This window comes from Ceratosolen solmsi, unplaced genomic scaffold (assembly GCF_000503995.2).
Source record: "Ceratosolen solmsi marchali unplaced genomic scaffold, CerSol_1.0 scaffold29, whole genome shotgun sequence".
Taxonomy (NCBI): domain Eukaryota; kingdom Metazoa; phylum Arthropoda; class Insecta; order Hymenoptera; family Agaonidae; genus Ceratosolen; species Ceratosolen solmsi.
The window spans coordinates 11124452-11147643 of NW_011948417.1; the positions used below are offsets into that span (position 1 = coordinate 11124452).

General features: G+C 20.8%; 3 protein-coding genes across 9 annotated transcripts in view; 1 reads left to right on the forward strand and 2 right to left on the reverse strand.

The window, feature by feature from the left end:
- The window catches only part of Fatp1 (Fatty acid transport protein 1), a 29249-nt gene extending 15070 nt beyond the window's left edge, over window positions 1-14179 (reverse strand). For 4 of the 6 annotated variants that reach the window (XR_912790.1, XR_912789.1, XM_011496614.1 and 1 more), the window contains exons 1-3: window positions 14023-14047; window positions 13690-13805; window positions 2463-2836 (exon numbers count right to left, since the gene is read on the reverse strand). Coding sequence is in view for 4 of the 6 variants with exons in the window: in XM_011496614.1 (XP_011494916.1) it covers window positions 2463-2836; window positions 13690-13805; window positions 14023-14032 (500 nt within the window). In the remaining 2 variants the exon portion in view is untranslated. The other 2 variants (XM_011496613.1, XM_011496611.1) reach the window with 2 other exon arrangements.
- Window positions 14180-20824: 6645 nt separating this feature from the next.
- Window positions 20825-21956, forward strand: RpI12 (RNA polymerase I subunit RpI12). The gene is made up of 3 exons (XM_011496615.1): window positions 20825-21123; window positions 21630-21843; window positions 21921-21956. Exons 1-3 carry the CDS (start codon window positions 20991-20993, stop codon window positions 21943-21945), a joined length of 372 nt encoding a protein of 123 aa, XP_011494917.1. The 5' UTR covers window positions 20825-20990; the 3' UTR covers window positions 21946-21956.
- Window positions 21957-22493: 537 nt separating this feature from the next.
- Window positions 22494-23192, reverse strand: part of LOC105359879 (dipeptidyl peptidase 4 omega) — a 41229-nt gene continuing 40530 nt past the window's right edge. For both annotated transcript variants that reach the window (XM_011496617.1, XM_011496616.1), the window contains 2 exons: window positions 22817-23028; window positions 22494-22648 (listed from right to left, as the gene is read on the reverse strand). In XM_011496617.1, the coding sequence (XP_011494919.1) occupies window positions 22550-22648; window positions 22817-23028 (311 nt within the window). In that variant the 3' untranslated portion in view covers window positions 22494-22549. The remainder of the gene's footprint in view (window positions 22649-22816; window positions 23029-23192) is intronic.

Below are 23192 nucleotides of genomic sequence, written 5' to 3' on the forward strand. Positions count from 1 at the left end.
TAAGGAAAAGCATTAAAAAATGTCACTGATTACTTTTGAAATACAGTTTTTAAAATAAAATTCAATATACCCTAAAAGAAATGATACTCTTTACGTATTGAAAAATAATTTAATATGGGTGTACAGTATTTCTATGTATGTAATAACTTATTTAAGCTGACAGATTCTTTTGCAAATATCAATATTATTTAAACTAATTTTTTGCATCCAAGAATATTAATGTAATAAAATTACAGTTAAATTATAAAATTATGTTATAAATTATGTTATAAAAATATTATCTAATAAATGTATCTAAATCAAAGAAACATTATAAGTAAAATTTTGAAAAATATTTCAATAAATGTGTTTTAAAATATTGAGTTTGTTTGTAATAAATCATCGAACAAAATTTATTTTTTAAGCAAAAAATCATTTAAATAGTATTATGTAATATTAAGAATAACTAAAATTATAATTTGTAAAATTCTTTTGTAAAGTACTTATACTTTAAATTTAAATTGTAATATTTGTTTTTTTTTTATAAAAAAAGATACAAAAATATTTTATATTTGGGAATGTTTAATTAAAATTTCTGTAATTATCAAATTGTATTGAACAGTTTAAGTATACATTTGTATTATTATTTTAGACCACTATTATAAAGTCATAATAAATTTTAATTATTGTGGGATCATGTTATCTAATTAATAAGGCCCTTTGTTAGCTATATTTGAAAATTATTAATTTAAATATTTCTGTATGAAAAAATGATTTTATTTTAGTTTTAACTTTCAAGTAATTTATTCTATTACTTTTTTAAAATGATCTTAAATTTTAAAAACCTTAATTATTCCCATTGTATAATAATTTTGTAAATAAAATATAAAACATTTATTAACATTGTTTATATATTTATATAATTTTATATAAAAGATGTAGTTAAATATTAATTTACATATTTTTTATTTAAAAAGTTAGATCCTTTATTAAAATTTAGAAATATATTATTTTAAATATTTATTTAAAGTATATAATTAATGATGGACTTAAAAAGTAATAAATTAAAAATAAATTGTTTTAAGAAATTCTTGGTTAATAAAATAATTTTTGGTAAATATGTAAAGATTAATATTTGTATGGAATCATAATCTAAAGATTGGAAATCATGAAAGTATATTAATATGTTATGAATAATTTATATGTAATTAAAGTAAAATTGTATTTATGAGCGAAACACTATTTTGTTGAAATATACTAATATAATTATGTAATTATTTTTAGTACTTTTTGTGAGTGAAAGTAGGTTGATTCATTAATCCAAAAGCTTATATGCCTGGAAACAATATATAATAAATTAATGAATTAATAATAAATTAATGAAAATATAAAATAAACAATATCAATAAATAATGGTAAGTTAACTTGTTGAAATCAAGAATTTTGTTTAATTAAAGATTGTAATTCTTAAAAAATAATATTTTAACGTTTTAATAAAAATTATATTATTTGTTCAATTTTAATGTGTCAATTTGGTGAAGTAAAGAAAAGGTATTATCTATTTCTCTAATACAATAAACACTAAAGTATAAAATATGCATAAGTAGTAAAAAACGATCAAGCTAATGAATTTAAAAAATGTATATTTTATGCTAAACGCTTTACGTAAGAATTAACAAAAAATTGTCACCAACTGACCTTTATACTTTGAATACAAAACAAAGGATAAACTGAAATTAAAGACGAAAATCGAATAGAATTTGTGTTTACTATTAATTTGATCATAGATAGGGTATACAGAAAAACAAGAATTAGAAATTATTTCTATGAGATTGCTAATTTTTTTTGCGAAATATATAACATACATTATATATATCGTAAACTTTTCGATTTAGAAACTAGAGAAATTTAATCAAATTTAATGTTCATCGTGAAATTCAAATTTAGGTAATTTGGTTGTTAATGCATGTTATATACAGAGAAAGTACACTTACGCACAAGAGAGAGAAGAGAAGATACTTCTAGCGTTTTCTGATATGATGTGTATATTAGGAGAAAGTGAGAATGTGGCGTGTAGCGATGGTGGCGCGAGTGATGACGGAAGATAGTCTTGTTTCAAAAGTTATGAATGTGTCGAAATAGCCACTGATGCAAAGATAATATATGAAATACAGAAAGGTCAGTACTTTGAAGAAGAAATAAAAAGAGCGAGTTACTGGTTTAATGGCATATACGCTTTTCTATGATTTGTAACATAACACACAATCACCCACAATGAGTGTATATAATGAGTATATTACTTATAGTATATATATACATATACATTACTTTCTTTTTCAGTATTTTTTAAAAGCAACATAATTTGTAATTGAAAAACGAACGGAATTAAGATTAATTTATGAAACGCTGATAGGCAATGTCCCTAAGTTATGTTACAAGAGAAGTCCAAGTGATTATAGCATATGCAAAATATTATTACTTACTTGATATCACGCGGTGCTGTCTTGAATGCAATGTAAAACCATCGAAGTCTACCGCCAGCGACGAAATATGCAACAATAGCTACTAAACAAAGCTGAACAATGAATAGCGAACCCATGTAAAGCCAGAGGGCGGTGAGTGCGGCTAAAAGGCCAGCCAGTAGAAACATCGCTAACAGCAGACACCGTAGCAGACGGGTGACTACAGTCCAACGGCGAATGGAAGATGAGGAACTAATGCTATCACCTCTGCCACCAGGTGCTACTGCTACCGTTTCGCAGTCAAGGGAGACGACGGAGGTGGCCCCCAAGATACCCACTGAAGGACGCCCCACTATGTGCGAGGTGATGTCTTTTGCTTCCCCCCTTTCAACGTCCTGCGAGCATAAATGTAAACCGGCTAGTTAGATGGGCACCAAGCTCAATCAATGCTGCACTTAAGTACGAAACTACAAGCCCGTCTTCGGCTGACGACTAGTGGCGCTTTTCATTTTGCTGTACCAGAACACGGATAATAGTAGGGAGTTATACGTGATTGTAGTCAAATTTTGACTTTATTGCTGTAGAATACGCCATTATCTTTATTTATCCTGTAATATATATATATCAGAATTGGATAAATATGATAAGATTTCTAGACAGAGGAAAATTATTTCTATTTGTTAAATCTAATTATTGATATGTGTGAATTTGTTTCTAATAAACGGTTATACCGATCAATCAACTCTTACTTTATAACCTTAACTAATCAACAAAAGCAATTAAATGGCTATCAAAACAGTTGCCTAATGCATATTACTACTACATTCTTTTGAATAAATTTTACTTATAAAATATTAAATTGTATACGTATAATTAAAATACTATCTACTCATATATTACAATCCAAAAACACAATTATTAATTTTTTATTTTTTATTGACATTTAAGTATTGTATATTATTTTATGTATCGTGAAATTATTTACACAATAACTTTTCTTTTATAATCCATAGAATTATTGATTAATTTTTGTTAATGTATGAAATATGTTTTCATTTTAAATATTTATTTTATGACAATTTTGTAATTGTTTTATTTATTATTAAAACAATAAAGCTAATAGATAAAAATATCTATACATATTAATTACTTATTGGCTTCATTTTTACATATGCAAGATAAGAAGTGGAACATTAATATTAATTTAAGAAGAATAATAACAAGATATATGTATATGTACATACATATCTATAATAAAAAACTTTTTATACAATAGATAAATTTAATTCTTGATACAACGTACTATTCTGTACATAGTTTTTAGAAGATAGTATATACGATAATTATTACTTTCAAATATTTTTATAGATAAAAATTATATTATATTTTTAAATTTTTCTTAAAAAATTTAACAAATTGTTTATGAATAATAGTTAACATAATATTTTTTAATAAATCTATTAATATAGCAAATATAGTTAATTTATACTTTTTATTTTTTTTTATTCATATTTGGTATAAAATTTATATATAGTTTAGTGTATTGGAGCTTAGATATTTACTTAGAAATTTGAAAAAAAATCCAAAAATATTTTATTTGATAACTAGGATTAAGATAAATTTAATTTAAATTCCATTAATATATAATTTGTTATAATAAAATTTAAAGATATATTTTATTCAATTTGACAAAGATAGATATCAGGAACAATAATCAAACACTTATGAATACACACAAATGTAATTATACACAAATTCATAAATATTATATTTTTATAATAAAAACGTTTTAAATGTAATATAATAAATATGTTTTAAAACATTTTGGATTGTAAGACAGCATGAATATTTTATATATTAGATATTATTTTAGACATTATATGTTGTTGTATAATTTTATATATAATTGTAATCATTAGCTAGGAAACTGATCCCACTTCCGTAAAATTAAATATATAAATATTTCAATATAAATATATTCAAATTAAATATTCTAATTTGTATAGAAAAATGTATATAATATATTGATATATTTAAATATTCTATTTTTTTCTATTTTTTTCGAATTATTATATAATAGTAATTAGTAATTAATTAAAAGAAATTCTGTTGAAATAGCATACTTAATATAAACTAATCAAAATTACATCAAATTGTAGTTCTATTATAATACTAGAAAAATTCTCAAATATCATTAAAATAATAATATTAAATATGAACTTTACATTATTGTATTCGTTTTAAAACATTAATAAAAGATTAAATGAAAGTAGTTTCTTGTATAAAAGTTTATTTGTTATTGAAGATATTGAATAGTAGGTATTGAAAATAAATTGTCAATAATGAAAGGAGAATTTTCTATTGAAAACTAGTTTTATAATTTAAAGAATTTATTTCTTTTTAAATTGAACGTGTTTTATTATGAATGTATATTGATATTGATATTTTATTTTCTTAAATCATGGACGAAAAAATATGATTTTTTTATGAACCTTAGCCTATAAAAAATATACGGTACGAATATTAAAAAATACCATATCGGCCAATTGCTAAATATTTTTATATAAAATCATTTACTTGTAGTTAACATAAGATGATATGGAAAAAATCAATGAAATCTATTTAAAAATGTTTCTTATTTATTTTAAAAATTATGTAATAATCTATTAAAATATTGCATCTTAAAATAGTATTTAATTTTTATTAATTAAATAAATAATTTTTCTAATTTAATATGTACAGATGTGTTTTTATAGTATATTTATTTTATATAATTAATATTGTTGTAAAAATGTAAAAAACAGAAAGTTTATAATTTAAATCATATGCTTCTGTATATTAATTAAAAGTTTTACATCTTCATATTTTACATAATACGTATTGTACATTTATGAAAAAATTTTAGAAAATTAAAACTGAATTTTTGTATGATCGCGAATAAATTAAATAAACAAGTAGTTTATAAATTTTATTAATATTGTTTGCTAAGACATTACATTTATTTTATTTCATAATAAAAATACTGTTTGATATAATACAGAATACGAATATTATGTGATAACTATCTGTAGGTACATTTTCTTTGTAAACATGATATTAATGATTAAGTTAATATCACAGATTATAAAAAATCATATAAATTTTATTATTAGTTTTTGTTACACTTGACATATTTAGTATAAATAAATCAAATTTCTCCATTTAAAATTGTCACATATCGAAAAGTGAAAACATCGGTTGTTATATAATGAGTAAGAAAAAATTTAGTTATTTATTTTGTCAGGAACAGGACATTCTATAGATAATATTTCACAAAACAAATGATACTGCAATAGTATAGAAGAACCTTCATCAACTAGATTTCAATATAGAGTTTATTATTTCTCTCTCTCTCTCTCTCTCTCTCTCTCTCTCTCTCTCTCTCTCTAACGGGCTATGTAATTCTAATGAAATGTTAATTTTGATAGAATAGTGGCTATAAGTTATAAACTTGATTAATGTTTATTAGGGTTTAAAATGTGGTTTAAAAACGTTTATAAAAATACTTGAGTACAGAATAGTATATTGTCCACATCTTGGAAACATTGATTTTATTATGTGTGTATTCAATAATTTAAAACAATAAATATTATTAATAATAAAAGCTTCGAATGAAAAATATAATAAGAAAATTATTATGGAATTGTATAAATATTACGTAATCAAAACCAATTTTCTTACTGCATAAATATAAATTAAAATAATGTATACTAAAATAAAAGTGAAACCTTAATTAAAATTGATAAACAACATTGAAAAAATACACATGTTATGATATACAATTATAAATAATTCAACGTGACAAAAAAAATTAACCATGCTTTCAGTCAAGGATAGAAATACATAAAAATGATTAATTATTAACAAAAATCGATGCTATAAAAAGCCAGGATTCTTTTTTGAATGACGTATAGTATATATTTCTAACATATTACTCTTATATACTGATTACATTAAGTTGTATTTATGTTAAAAAACATTAGAAAAGTAAAAAATTTGTTGCACGTTTCAATATTTTTTTTAGTGTGTATATTGAATTGATAGATAAATAATTGAATTCAATTTGTAAAAAGTATTTACATAAAAAAGGATTGTATATGACTGTATGAATATAAAATTAAAAATAAAAAAAATTGAATTTAAAATAAGATATAACGCAAAAAAGCCAAAATATATACAGTTAATCACTATATACATATATATATATATAACTATATAACTATATATACAGCAAATAACAAACTAATCACATCATAATGAGATATTCAAATTACTACTAGAATTTATTGAAAGATATTAGATCCAAGATTTTCATGAGAAATTCATTAAAATATAAATATATGTAAATATATATATATATATATATTTTATTTTTAATGATTTAACAGTGATGTTCAGAGTTTTGTGAATACATAATTTTTAATAAAAAAAGTAAAATAAAATAAAAAATATTTAAAAATTGAATTTAGAGTAATCTATAGAGTAATCACGTATAACAATTTGAATTCTCTCTGACTTTCAACTTTAAACAAGATTGTATGTGTTAGTGAACAATATTTTCTGACAATCACTCTATACTTTATCAGTGTAAGAAAATATTGTTGTTGTACTCTTTTTCTCCTTTATCATGACTTAGTCTTATCGAATCATATTATCTTCAGAAACATTATTAGCTATTTTTATAGTATTTATTCTAATAATAAATATTTCCTGAAATAACGTGATACTTTGAATACTGTTATTTACAATACCCTTTGTAATTGAAGTAAGAGGCTTATAATCACTATATTAAGCGAAGAACTATTTTTATACTATATATTTTTGCAATGTTTACCGAACCTATTATTGATATAATTTAAGATAGAATATAATATTAAACAATTATATTGAAAACCTATCAAAAAATTTCTAGCAGCTCCGTTATGATTTATTTCTCCTATAATATAATTCATGCTAGATAGAATATTTAATTCTCAAATGACCATATTTACTGCTTTATAGAAAAATATTTTTATATATAATATAATATAATAAATATTATCATATAAGTAAAATGTTAGAAACTTTTGCAGGCTTTCCTTAAAAATTAATAGCGTTTTCTGCGATACAGTAAAATTTCGTTTAATTTAATTTTATTGACAAAAAACAAATCACGTAGTCTGGTTGTATAGTAATACACCCTTTCAAATAATATCATACACATAATACCTATTTTATCTATAAGATAATAAATTATCTTGGAATTATTTTACTGTGCAATCTTAATTATATGATCGCTTTCATACAAATACATTGAGTTTCCTGCATTAATTGTAAAAGAGGTTTGCTTTAATTTAATGTAAAATATTCATATATTTTCTGTGAATATTTGTAGTTGAAAGTATAAATTAAACAGGTCTTAATTATCTTAACATGTACTCAGATTATCAAGTAGAAATTGAATACCCACCCTTGATCTACGTTGTTTTATAATCTACATTTCTATATTCATTTCAGAGATAGTTATGTGTGCATTAAAGTCATTATTTTTTGTTATATGATTTATTTATTATTTTTATTACTAATAACGTTTAATTAGTAAATTACATCGCATACGACTTTAATTGTAGGTATAGTTATTTAGCTATTTAAAAATATTTGCAATTTCAAAAGTGGTCATTGGCAACAATATTAACTTTCTATAAAACTACTATAATATTTTCTACCATTTGTGCACTAAAGTTGAATTTATATCGTTGGCGCGACGTATATTATAAGAATCATTTATATCATTTTAAGTATCTAAAACACATGATTAATGATAAAGAATTATCGAATAATGTATCTGAGTTTTTTTTATCAAATATTTAAACAGTATTGTTATATATTAGTAATAGAAAATTAATCAAAAAAAAATTTTTTAAATATACATTATAAATGCTTAAATGATTTATCTATTCTTAGAAACAATGTATATTTATAATCTTAATTTATACACAATCGATAGTATTATCGAAGATTTAATTAAATAATACAATAATAAGTTAAAATAACTACACAGAAAACAAAAACAATCATTTGGATAATAATAAATTAACTAAATAAATTTAAAAGAAAAAGATTATATGTTATTTAAACAAAATATGCAATTAATTTAATTTTTTAAATGAAATACATTTTACAAGCAGAATTCTATGCAGAAATAATCAATATGCAGAATTCTAAATGACCTTTATAAAATATGCAATAAAATACATACTATTTATTAATACGTTTTAAACAATAAAGCTATAACTTAGTTTATTGAACAATAGTTGTTGATCGATTTTCAACTTACCTACTATAAAGTACGATTCAAGAATCAATTTTAATCTATATATATATATATCTAATTATTATGTATAAACAATTAAAAATATCTAATGGATACGCAAAAAGAATTTACTTAATAAATTAGTTATAAACTAATTTTATTATTTTTATCATAAACCTCTTCCTAAAGGAGATAATAAAGACGAAATTTTTTTTATAAACTATAATTTAACTGTGATTTTTTCATGAAAAAGGAACATGATTTTTTTTTTTTAAATTAATGTTAAAAAAAAAATAACCAAATCATTCTGTAATATAGTAGAGGATGAGAATCATAACCAGGATGTTCAATTATTCATTTATATTATACGATTGCCAATTGATACTCCTTTAGTTGTTCCATTTATATATCCACTTTGCGTAACTAAAATTACCTTTATTATTACGTCTGTTTGAAAATAATTAAAATATTGGTGACATTGCATATACTTCGATACGTATTTAAAAATCATAATATTATAATTTAATATTATTTTGTTAATTACATGTATATAATGAAATTGTTACATTTTTGTACTTGTATTTCAATTTTCAACTGAAATTATTTTATCATTTTTTATTTTTTAATAGGAAGATATTCGGAGAGATTTAGTCATTTTTTTAATCTTCTTAAAGTCTAACAGTTTTCTCAACCTATTATAGAGAGCTATATCAACTATTAGCTATTAATACGATCTTAATTTACGGTGGTTCGGAGAGTTCAAAGGAGTATGCAGCTCGCAGTAGCTCCTGTCAATTTTGTGTACTTTAAAAGAAGGATTGGACTTTTATGTTTTATTATCTTGAGAAGACGGTTTAATTTTTAGGAGTGATTATCTTGAAAAATGCAGTATCTATTTTTCTCAAAGTAGTAGAATATATTCTGAAATTCCACTTCACAATACTTTATTTACTATGTTTACTATCTTCCCCAATAACCGCACAAAACTTTAATATTGAACTATCATATTTTTTAAAATTTCCAATATAATAAGCAAGTTTAAATCGAAGAGATAGACTTTAGATTAATTAGTCAAGCTTATGCTTCATAAACATCTCCGTAATGCAATATCAATGTGCAATATACTTGCACATATGGTGAATTCATAATATCCTGAATCTGATTTTTGGAACTTAAATTACTTATTTCTTTTTTATAATTGTTACTTTAGTAATTACATTTTTATTTTTTCTTTGTTAAGCTCATCTTTACAATAACCAGCCATTTCATTTTATTAAAACATTCTTGGATTTTCTATAAAAGAATGTTTTATTGAACCTATAAACATTTCTTATAAAATGTATTTATATAAAAATTTGTAATAGTATTTATTATTCTTAATACTTAAATTAGAATTAATTCAAAATAATAATTATATTTAATAGTTATCTTTATTATAGATAATAATATTTATCGATAACTATTAACTTTGTCATTATACATATTTTTAATATATTTATTTTAATTATTATAATTATAATAACTTATTACAATTATATATTATAATAAAATTCAATTCGTAATATAGAACATCCATATTAGGATAAGAATAGCATAACTAGATTATAAAACTGATACACACAGATTCTGATTTGAATTTATAAAACAAGTATTCTGAATCAAATAATTGTTCAAATCAAAATTTTAGTTGTAAATGCTTTCTATATCTATTATCTGACTATTGAGGCTTTTTGTGAGTTTATCGACAAAGACTTTAATATTATAGATATTTAAATTTTCAGTTTAGTTTTTATTTTAATAGTATTCAGTTTTTATAATTAATACTATTTCATAGTTAAAAGTTTCATTTTAAGTAAAGTCGTTATCATAATATGACTATTTAACATAAATTGGCATTAAATATTTACCCATTTACTATTGTTGACACCAATAACCTGTTTAATACCATCTACATATACGGAAGTATAAATATCAACTCTTTCAGATTGATTTGTTGTATGTCTGTTATTTCTTTTATCATTTCTTTAAAATAAGTAGAGGTTATTTCGTAAGTTAGTATTTTATTATTCAATAAGTTATTAAAATTGTTAAATATTTCTCTATGTATATATCGAATGAGAAATGTATAAATTTTTATAATGTTAAGGCAGCAGATATTTCTGTTGTTTACTTTACCAACAGAAGAACGCTATATAACGCTATAAGAACGCTAGTCATAACTATTGTTTGTTGAACTAGTCATTATTTTCTACTTGAAGCAGTGTACCTTTAATGTTTTCTACTTATTCTATTAAGCTGTTATTATATAAATCTTTTAAGGCTATATTACCGTATATATTATCATGATATGTACTAGGTTACAAATAACAACGCAGTGTGGCATTATATATTCTTTAACTACTTGATGCGTTAGTGATAAAGTTTTCTACTTTTATCATCATAATAATAGAATCTATGCAAGTATTCTTTCCGTATAATCAACTTTTAAATAAGAAAATTATGTTAGCTTCCTTGACAAACCAAATATTTTCTATTATTATAAATTATTATAAATTATAAAATGTACAGCTGTTAATTATGCATAATATATTTGATTAATTTTAATCATATTCTATTGCTTCTGTATAGATAATGAGTTTTTTAAAAATATATTATATGATTTTTAATGAAATTTTAATTTATATCTAGACATCATAAATAATCTGTATATAATTTTCGTAGTATACACATATTTTTTAATGAGCAAATCTTTTTTTGTTTAGTTAATTTTTTTATTGATCTATTTTTCTATTAATATATTAAATACTCTAGTAATACCAGCGCTAGTTGAACTGATAAATTTAAAAATTATTTATTTCAAAATTTATATAAATTATTTTATAGAAGATTCATTAACCTTTCGAACTTTATCAAACCTCTTGAAAAGTTCTGAAATTTCTTATCAATTTATTACAAACATACAAAAATAGACTGTACACAACAAATTAATATTTATCTTTTAGAGAAAAACTCACATTAATAGATGTCTAATTCAATACAAATGTTCATAAACATGCATATTTTAATATATACGTTTCAAGTATTCAGTTAATTTCAAAATATTAAAAAAATTTTAAATATGCGTTTTAAAAATTCATAGTAGATAATTCTGTAACTTTAACAGTTTATTTGTAAATTTCATCGAAGTATATTTCATTAATATTTAAAAAAAAAATTTTTTTTCGTATATTTTATTTCAATTATATTATTAACTACATATTTATATTCAAACAATTAATATCGTATTAGACATTTTGTTATTTTCTTGATTTAAATTGAATTATTTCTAATGAATACATATTAATAATAAATAATTATGTGTATTATTGGAATAAATCGTACAAGTATGTAATTGTATGTATTAAAGATATATTTTATTTATTATAAAGTAAATTTAAAAACAAATTAATATATAATTATAAATATAAGCTTTCAATTTAACATCAATTGAGCACATGATATACTTTTCAGATAGTGGTGTTTAATCAATAAAGTTAATTAATTTATTAGTAATAATTATTATAAAAACAAATTAAATAAATTATACGCATAATTAATAAATACAGTTTTACAATAGTTTAAATGATGTTTATTAAATTAAAAAAATATATTTGTCCCAAACAATTTATAAAGACATTTTTAAAATATTGATATAACTATTTATTTTGCAGCTATGTAAATAAAATACTAAAGTAAATTCAGAACAAATTTTAACTAATAAAGCTTCATATTGATTTTTTGATCCATTTTAAATAAATTAGATTATACAAATAATTTTATTGTAATTTTTAATTGTATTAAACAATTTTATTTATTTAAATTTGTAGTATTAACAATGAAAAGTATTTATCAATACTATTATGAATAAATATTTAATATTAGAATTTTTTAGTTAAAATATTCGACTTTAACTAAACTTCTTTTTATTTTCAATTTAAAGTACATAATATTTTGTATTTCTTGAATGATAACATTTTTAAATACATGTATATAGTAATTTTATTTAAATGCAATTTCGTAAATATGCAGCTCGTGTTGGTATAACATTTGTCAAAGTATATTTTCATTTCTAAAAATGTTTAACTTTTCTTTATATGTAATTAGAATACTTCAAGTAATTTTTTTTATTATATAAAACTGTCATTATTTAGTGTGTATATACATCGAAACATGTGTTGGAATATTAAAAAAAAATGTATTACCTAATGATTTCATCATCTTTTAATACTTTTTATTTATTTGTGCACTTGTAATCAAGATTTATTGTTTTGTAAAGTAATCATCGAAAAATATTGATAAATATGCTGAGTATATTGTAGCAACTTCACGTAAATTTCACGTCTACTCGTTTCTTAGGTTTTCTTAATTCGTCCTACTTAATATGTATGTTACGATACCACAAAACATGAAGAATGTTTAAGATTATATATACATTCTATGTATAATAGATATATATATGTATTAAAATTATCATCAAATATCAATCGTCTTATGAATATTAGTGACATAAGTGAGCTATATAATTCTTGCATTAAATAAAAATTGCCTTTCGATAGAAATTTTAATATTGTTAGAAATTACTTTGTTTAAGAACAACTATTTCTTTTTTACATATGTTTCGTACAAGATTATACAAATTGATAGTATTATCCTAAACTTTCCATTTTTATTCTTTTTTCTTATTAATTTCTCGAAATTAAAATTTATATTAAAACCAATTTTTTGGTATTTTGATCTTTTTTTAATAATTATTGGTTTTAATTTACATATACGATTTTTCACAAAAATTAATAATAATCTTTTCAAGAAAAAATCAACGGTCATGTCTATATTGTTAATTTGTCACATAAAATATTAAAAAAAGTGTACTGGATTTACTTGATCTATATTGTTGTAATTGATTTGCGTAGTAAGTGCGTTCGATAATTTGTTTTCATTGCTGATACTGCTCATGGTAGTCTTCTTCACAAGATCCGATATGCTTACTGCTACGCCTTTGTAAAATCAATTCTTACATATAAGTTCAAGACGTAAGCATGTAAACCAAAGAACTTACAGTTTACTTGAGTGATAATTTGAAATCAGCAAGATAATATAATAACATTTAAGAATAGAAATCACGGCGATCGTATGCAACCTTTATCCGATTACAGCTTCACGGCAATAAGATAAATAATAATTAATTATGAATTAATAAATAACCACACATACACTTTGTCATTTATAAATCCATTTACCGCATTTAATCACTTGTAATGATTCGAGTACAACTTTAGATGCCGAGCGAAATTCAAGACTAAGATTATAGACTTTTGAAACCAGGCCTGTGATGAATACTGCAAATGCATTCGAATAGACTACATTTCTGGCCCCCTCCAATTCGTACTCTTGCTGTGATACTATTGCTATCTGTATGGATGTTACTATACAATTACAGACTGTATCTATGTTTATAATCTAAGCTTTGATTTTAAGGTCTAGTTAACTTATTGAAGGACAATTTTTTTATTATTCGTAATTAATAATTTTCAATTTAGCCTTATTTTTTTAGTTGATTATTAAAAAATAAGTGAATTTATTTTTAATTTATCATAATTAATTGATTAAGCATTTATGATATTCACATCGATAAATTATTATGAAAAGTATATGATAATTCAGTTATTTATTGTATGTGATATTTTAAAATAAATTATTCGAATTCTATTATAATAATGATGCGAAATGGCCCTTATCAAATAAGAGAAATAAATAATACAGTTTAAAGAATTAATATATATTGAAAATCCATTCATGAGTATTATTTTTTATTACAACATACATAAATATTAAACAATATTTTCATTAAAAATTGTATTCATATATTTCCAGTGTTATACATTTAATGCATATACAATAGTAATAATTATAAAAGTAGTGAATTAATTGTATGTATTAGTTGATTTAAGAAATAATGAATAATGAATATTAAATAATAAGTACTGTATAATTCTTCCCAGTTTCAACTTTTAAAATTCTTTTTGGAATATTCATAGAGCGTGCATATTAATGAACACAACTAAAAAAAGGATTATCTAGGATTCGCCCTATAATTGTATTCAATTCAATAATAAAATTTACGTAGATTGGTATCTATGAAATTTTATATGTTTAATTGTGCATAAAAGCACAGTTCCCAGTTTAATTTCTTTATAGCCTATAATATTTTTGTCATTTAATATTATATTAATTAAGTGAAAAATTTATGCCTGTAAGTAAATAATATATACATCTATGCCTATAATAAATAATAATAGATTGCAATGATTATATTTATAATTAAGAGAAAATTCAGTTTAATTCGTGATACTTACATCTATTTTTTAATTATACCAATAAATATATTCTGAAATACAATTTTGTGTTCCAACATAAAAAATAATAAAGATTAGAATATTATATTTTATATATGTAATAATCAATATATCCTTTATTGAAAAGCACTTTTTTTTCTTCCAATTTTATAATTTTATAAAAATGAGTTTATATGGAAATGTAAAAAAATTGTATTATATTTAGAATGTCTTCAAATTATAACACTGATTTTCTACGAAAAACATTTATCTTTAAAACCTACAACAACATTTTATATGCTCCAAGATATGCATTTGTATCATCTCGATAATCCAATGGTTTTCACTGTAATTTAATAAATTTGCAGTTACAAGTTGTATTTCCCAATGAGAATTGCATACGTTACCGGATATTAAATTTTTTGAACAAAAACTTGATATAGTCTTTTTAGAAAGTTATTCTGTTATACTAAATAAAACAAATATGAAAATAGAATTAATTAAGAAAAAATTAGAAAATAATAAGAATTAAATTTTATTTAAGTGATCTTTAATTTAAAGGAATGAAAACAATATTAATTAAATGATTCAACTTATTTATAGTATATCGGAAATTTCACTAACTAATTTTATCTAATGAAATTATAAATAATTCATACTATTTACATAATATATAATTCTTGTATAATTAATAAGAATACAAACTTATATTATTTTAATCATATAACTTAATTATACTTTATTATTATTGATAAAATTTATATTTTAATATAAATACCATTTGTAAATATTTTTAAATATATACCTTATATTGAAATAATATTAATCAACGAATTTGAAAGTTAAATTTCAGTACTTAAATTTTTGTTTGAAATAAATTTTCTTTCGTGTTTATTGTTTATAACGATAATTTATAATAGATAATTTTTTATTAATTGATAAAACAATAAAATAATATTATTTTTTAAAAATAAACGAAAACACATTTATTTTTTCATATTAAATGACTTTTTTATTTATAAAAATCTGGAGTGTAATGCCTTAAAATCATTAAGTGTTTAAGTAAAGAAATTTAAAATGTTTAACTAATTTATAGATATTATAATTAAGATATAGTATTAAAAAATATTTTATTGAATTTATGATTTTAGACAGGTTGAATATAACATTTTTTTAAAAAGTTGAAATTAATAACATTAAAAATGTAATATATATTCAAGATGATATTACCACTTATTTTGATTACTTATAAATTTTTCATAAATGTAATCTTTATAAATAACAAAATTTTAAACAGTTTTTATATAATTATTAAAATATTCGTTAAGTAAATTTATACAAGAAATATGGAAATTGTATGAAAAAACAATTAAAGATTATATAATGAATCTAAAGAACGCTAGAGTCAAATGTTAATTATTGAAATTTGTTCTGCATATGTATAACATTAATGACAATTCATTTAATACATAATGATAAGTATATAAAATACAAAATACTTTTTTAAAGATATATTAAAATAAATGTCTTTCAAATCAATATTTAATTTAGTTTAATTTTATATTGAACTTATTTATCATCATGTAAATATATGATTCATTTAATATGATATAATACATTATTCCTTTGATTATTTAAAAAAATATTTTATGATTTGTAAATATTGTAAATTTATTATATTCTTTTATTTAAACTGCAGTTTTAAAGCAATGCAAATTAGAACAAATAGAAATGATAAAATAATGCTTAATAAAAATATGTTGATCTGATAGAATTTTTTATTTATTTCAATTTTAATTTATTAAAATAAATTCAATATTTAAAATAAAGATTAAATGAAATTTATCATTGTATTTAGAGTGTATAGAAATGTATAAGCCGGAAGATCTTAAATGTATAAGATTGTTAGGTGATAATATTCACTAGTATAAAGCAACTTGGGTACGTTAAAAATATACAACAAGATTATAATAAATTAGAGTAAAATATAATTATTGAATACTAGTACTACAATTACCTATGATTATGAAAGTTTGAACTTCTTAAACAATTGAAATATTTTTTAACGTTATTTTATTAAATGTAATAATATATATTTATTTTTTATTTAATGATATGTTGTGATGCAGTTTAATTGATGCAATTGATTAATGATTCTGCCTAAATATCTGATATGTAGAGATAATAAATTTAAAGGAAGGATAGTTTGCATGTAAAACTTTCTTGTTTCTTAATTTAAATTAATTAACATCACAATTCTAATTATTTTCTTGATACTTGAATTCTCACTACTTATCTTCAAAATTCTTTAAATATTTTTTTGTTATTACTTTACTACAGAAAATTTTGTTATTATGCTATTTTAAATTCTTAAAAATTATTATTTCTTCTTTTGACTTGAAGTCAGTGGGATATTATAGTGACAACAGTGGGTGTTATAAGAATAAACCTCAGAAGTATAGTATACCTTCTCTACCTTCTTGAAGTAAAAAGAAGCCAATTAAGTTTTTTGTTACACATTTGTCATTTAAAATAATTTTTCCTTCTCGCTGTTAAAAAAATAAATAATTTTCATTATTTAAGTATTATAAATTTAAAAATTAGTATTTAGAATAACTATAAATAAAACCTAATTAAAACATAAATAATTATATTTATTTATATTATTATATTAATAATTATTTATGCTTGACTTTATCCTATTTATTTATCTAAATCAATTATTAATCTAAATTTGACTCATCTAAATCTTGAAAAGCTGCTTGTATTGTCAATATACTAATTGTTTTTCTAAAGTCAAATTTATACGAATAAATCCAGGTTATCAATGCAATTTGATATCACGTATCTTATTATAAACTGTACCTTGATTATTTTATTAGATATGATTTTATTGTAATAAAAGCACGAAGGTAATCATAATTTTTCTCTTTAATAAACGAAACTAAATTAGACTAAGTAAACTAATTTTATATATTCTTTTTTTAATTTAATTGAATAAATCTATATAAAATAAATTAACAAAATACAATAATACGCGCCAGATTAGTTAATAACATACTAAACATTTAAAAAATATTATATTGTCTCTACTAACTATGGAAATAATGGCAAAACTTATATAAAATACTTATAGTATCATTTATAATATTTTATAACTTATTTATATAAGACACTTAGTAGCAAGCGTGTAATAATTAATCCCTTAATTATATGATTATTTTTATTATAATTATATAATTATTATATATTTATATTAGAATTAATTATACCCTTAATTATTTTTTTACTAACATATATTTATAAATAATATAAAGCTGAAATATATTGTGAATACTTGTTCAATGTATCTAAACTGATTTTTATTGCATTAGCTTAAATTGCACAAAATATTCTTTAACCTTAATTAATTTTTTATAAGGAAGGAGCAGCGAATACGTTACAACTTTAGATAAATATATTAATTATTTATAAACGCGAAGGTTATTAGTTTTTATGAAATATAAGTTGATTTTATAAGTATGTTGAAAAAATGTCATTGTTATAAATTTTTAACAGAAATATTATTCAGGATATATTTTCTTTAAGTAATTTGAGAAGGAATTAAAGACATGAATTAGGATATGTTTCAAACAATTTTTTAAATTTCACGCACTACTATATATAATTATGAAACGTCGATTGATATACACGTTTATGATAGAGTTAAGATTCATATTTTAATAATTAAAATATATCTATTAAAATTTTCTATTTTGTATTTCTTACTATCTAAAAATCAAATAAATAACGTGTATATGCTACTGTTATTTAACAATATTATAAAAGCAGTATAATAACATTACACATTTACGAAGTATTGTTATTAAACTGAAAAATAATTATAATAAATATTTATCTATAATTGATAGAATATTGATTATATCTAAATAATCTATTTATTTATTGAATAATTAATAATGAGTTTTGATTAATTTCTAATAATGAATAAAAATCAAGAAAGTCATGATTTGAAATAACAAAGGTAGTGGAGTGCACTAGATTGCAGTTCGAAATATTATATATAGCGAGATAAAATAACAGTGTGGAATTACGTCAATAAAACCGCATTTTCTGAAATAATTTCGTCTTCTTAGTTAGTAACTAGTTTTTGTATATTTTAAAGTAAAGATTTATAATCGTAATTAGAAATCTTACTGATTTGTATTTTAATAAAAGTCACAAAACGTGTACAATTGTAATGCGTTATACCATGCATGCTTATAGAGATGGATTGATAGTTAAGAATTATTAAACTCATTTAAATTATAATTTAATTACTTAATATATAATCTATAATAAATCGTTTTTTATTATATAAATAATAAAGTATTACTAGCTTGAAATGTAATTGCAAATAGTTATGACAAAATGATTAATAATAGATATTTTGAAATTCTAGTAAATTTTTTATTTTTTTAAATTCTACTTTTGATATTATATAGTTTTACTTCACTATATAATCGATGTATTGCGACGAATGTTGTTGAAAACCCTAGAATTCTCATAAAGAGATAACTTCAATATTATTTGCTTTGTAGATTTATTAATTCTAATAGATATTTTTGGTATGTAAAAAATTATTCTTTTTATAATCTAATTTGTTTAAATCTATAGATTTAAACAATAGCCATCCTTCATTCTAAAATAATTTATTGTATGTTTTGAATAAACTGAAGTTATTAGATTATTATATAGTTTAATGCGTTATTGTACACTCAATTGGTTTTATACTAGATTTTATATTGTTTTATATTACAAAATTTTTTAATATAAATATATATTTACTATACATTTATATATTTAACTATATTTATTACTTCTCCTAGTAATATTATAAGTAATTAAATAAATATTTGGATATAAATCCAACTATTAGTAATAATAGTATTTTGTAGAAGATATACGAAGAATGTGTTTAAGGAATTCAAAAAATATTTGAATATAAATCTATGTAATAATATTAATGGTAATAATAGTAATATTAATAAATAATTAGTAATAATAAAAATATACAAATTCAATATTTCAATCAGAACATTAATTACTAAGTTATTTAACAAATAAGATCTCGTAAAGAATATTTAGAAGATTAGAAGGTATTAAATATTTGCCCTCAATTTAATAATTAGTTTTTAAAAAGATTGGAATGTGTTTTTTTTTAAATGTGTACAGTATAATTTTGGCATTGTCTTTGCTAAGTAGACTATTAAATTACTGATATTTAAATATTATTTAATCAAATGAGAAAGAATCGTAAATTGATTTTGAAATAACCTCACACGTAATTCTACAAATAATTTATAAAAAAGCTATGAAAGTTCGTTAAAAACAATATGAGAAAAGTATATAATTTATTATAGAATAATAATAGTAATGTTTTTATTAATACTATTTAATATTTTATTTATATATATAATGCTTTTAAAAGTATACATTTTAATATATTCGTATAATTTAACAACTTATTTATAACAAAAACGTAGCTATTAAAAATACGTGATACAGGTTTTTATATAAATTTATTTTTAATTAATGAAAAATCTTTTATAATTATTTCGTTAAATAATCTATCACAATATTTTTCATACTTATCTTGTAGAATATATTGAAATTAAGCGTTTTGCGCATGTCCCAAAAAGAGTTTTATCAAGGTTAGTCTCAAAAGTTTTAATGTTTCAAAAAGAGTTTTGTCATTTAAGCAGGCTAGATGATTTTGAAAATAATTTTTATAATAATTAATATTTGCATGAAACAACAAAAATTAATTTTTTTCTTGAAGACAGAAAGTGTACATATAGAACACAAATGGATATTACAAATAAAGCATCATTTATTACCACTGCAGGTTTTTGCCCCGATTGTGGATCAATATTACCACTGCTTAATAACCAGCGAGGAGTGACTTGTTATTCATGCTCGCGAAATTGGGAACCTGAAGGTTTATACTTAACCTAAAATTTTTAGTATTAATAAGTGAATTTTATATTTAAATAATGTTTAATATAAAATTAAACTCTTAATATGAATTTAAATTTTTTTTACATTTTTAATTAGAAATATCAACACATTAAGAGAAATAGTAAAAAATTATAAATTTGAAATAAATAAATTAAAATTAAAATAAATAACAAATATGCTTTAAAATTTTTTAAATAATAATATATATAACAATCACTGTTTTTTAATTTTAAAAATATTCTTCAAAATAATATACTGATATTAAAAATACATATATATACAATCAATTTATATGTGTAATTTTATATATAAAAAGTAACAGTAATGAAATTTATTTATTAATATATTGAATTAAATTTAAATGTTTCATTGATAGTTTTTTTATGGTTCAGTTTAATTGATAATTTTATGAAATAAATATTTAATAATCCACTATTATAGTTTTTGGATATATCAATATTATAGTTTTTCAATATGTCAATATAGTTTTTGGATATATGTCAATGATATATACAGTTACATTCAATAATAAAGATACATATACCTCCGCAAAACAATTTGGTAATATTGAAGAACTAGAAGGTCCTATTATAAATCGACAATGTCTTCATTGTAACAACAATAAGATGTCTTATGCAACTTTGCAATTGCGTTCAGCCGATGAAGGTCAAACAGTGTTTTATACATGTACAAAATGCAAGTAAGTGAATAGTTTTTCAGAATAAAAACTTTATTTAACTATTTTGATTCTAGATTTCTAATTTGTTTAAATTGCAGATACAAAGAAACTGAAAATTCATGATTTATATTAAGACATGTGCTTAAGAACTTTATACTTTATTTAATAAATTGATAATTACATGACACGATCCAAATATTTGAAAATTAATTTTCTCAGATCTAGAATTGGATATACTATAATAAAATAACCATATATCTACCAAAATTAAAAAACTGAATATTAATAATTAGTAAGGTTTAAAAAATAAATCTATTTTGATTATTCATAAAAAATAATATTAAATTTTGAGCTTGCAAAAAACTTAAAAATAATTAGCAAACAATACATGTTCGCATACATCACTATATATTAATAAAAAATTTTATAATGTAAACATTCATGATAATTATACTATTATTTTAATGAATTTAATGGAAAAATGTCAAATATCGAATATCAATTCTATGATCATCATTTATTACTTTCGTACATAGTAGCTACAAATTTTGTAATTTTGTGATTCATACAAAATATTCATATGAAAATGGTTCATTAGTTTTTTATTAACAATTACAAGTTTTATTATCTCAATAACTCTTGAATTTGTTATTTACATAATCAATCTTCCATATATCCAAAGACAGATTATACAATATAATTAACAACAGTTTAACTTATTTTACAATTATAATGATGGTTTAAAACATTCATCTAAGAAGTTTTCCATTGAATGGTATAGATGAAGTCGCATTCTAGCAATATCGTGGGTTTCATCAGTGTAAGTCTGAAAAATAAATTTAAAATTATAGTTATTATAAATATTTTTTCATTAGAACCTTTTCTAAATAATAGGTTTTATATTTTGTATTAATTCATATTCAGTTATAGAATGTGATGTTATCAATATGTGTACTAAATTTTGTTAATATATGTACTATATAATGTATTTTACCTGTTGTCTAAATAAAATATCTTTTTGCTCTAAAATCTTAGCTAGTAGCATAGATTGTTGATAATGAACATTATCATCAAGGGTACCATGAATTAAATAAAACTCTTTATATCTGATATTGTCAACCTTATTAAGGAGTTGGCTTTGATCATAGCCCCATAAATTATCACTAGCATTAGGAAGGCCCATGAACCTTTCCGTATAAATGGAATCTATAATGAAAATGGATTATTTGGAAACACTAAATGTTTTTGAAGGAATATATATATATGTAATGGAGGCCTTCTTAGAAAAAATTTTTATTAAGTTATAGAATGACTAATTTCTACAATATTAAATTATTTGCTAAGATAAGTATAATTGATTTCTCGTAAAC

What these genes read in the sequence shown, in the direction of transcription:
- RpI12 (XM_011496615.1), top strand. Translation starts at nt 20,991, where the DNA reads ATGGATATTACAAATAAAGCATCATTTATTACCACTGCAGGTTTTTGC. An exon ending in GCGAAATTGGGAACCTGAAG is followed by an intron (nt 21,124 to 21,629) that starts GTTTATACTTAA and finishes ATGTCAATATAG; the next exon opens with TTTTTGGATATATGTCAATG. An exon ending in TATACATGTACAAAATGCAA is followed by an intron (nt 21,844 to 21,920) that starts GTAAGTGAATAG and finishes TTTAAATTGCAG; the next exon opens with ATACAAAGAAACTGAAAATT.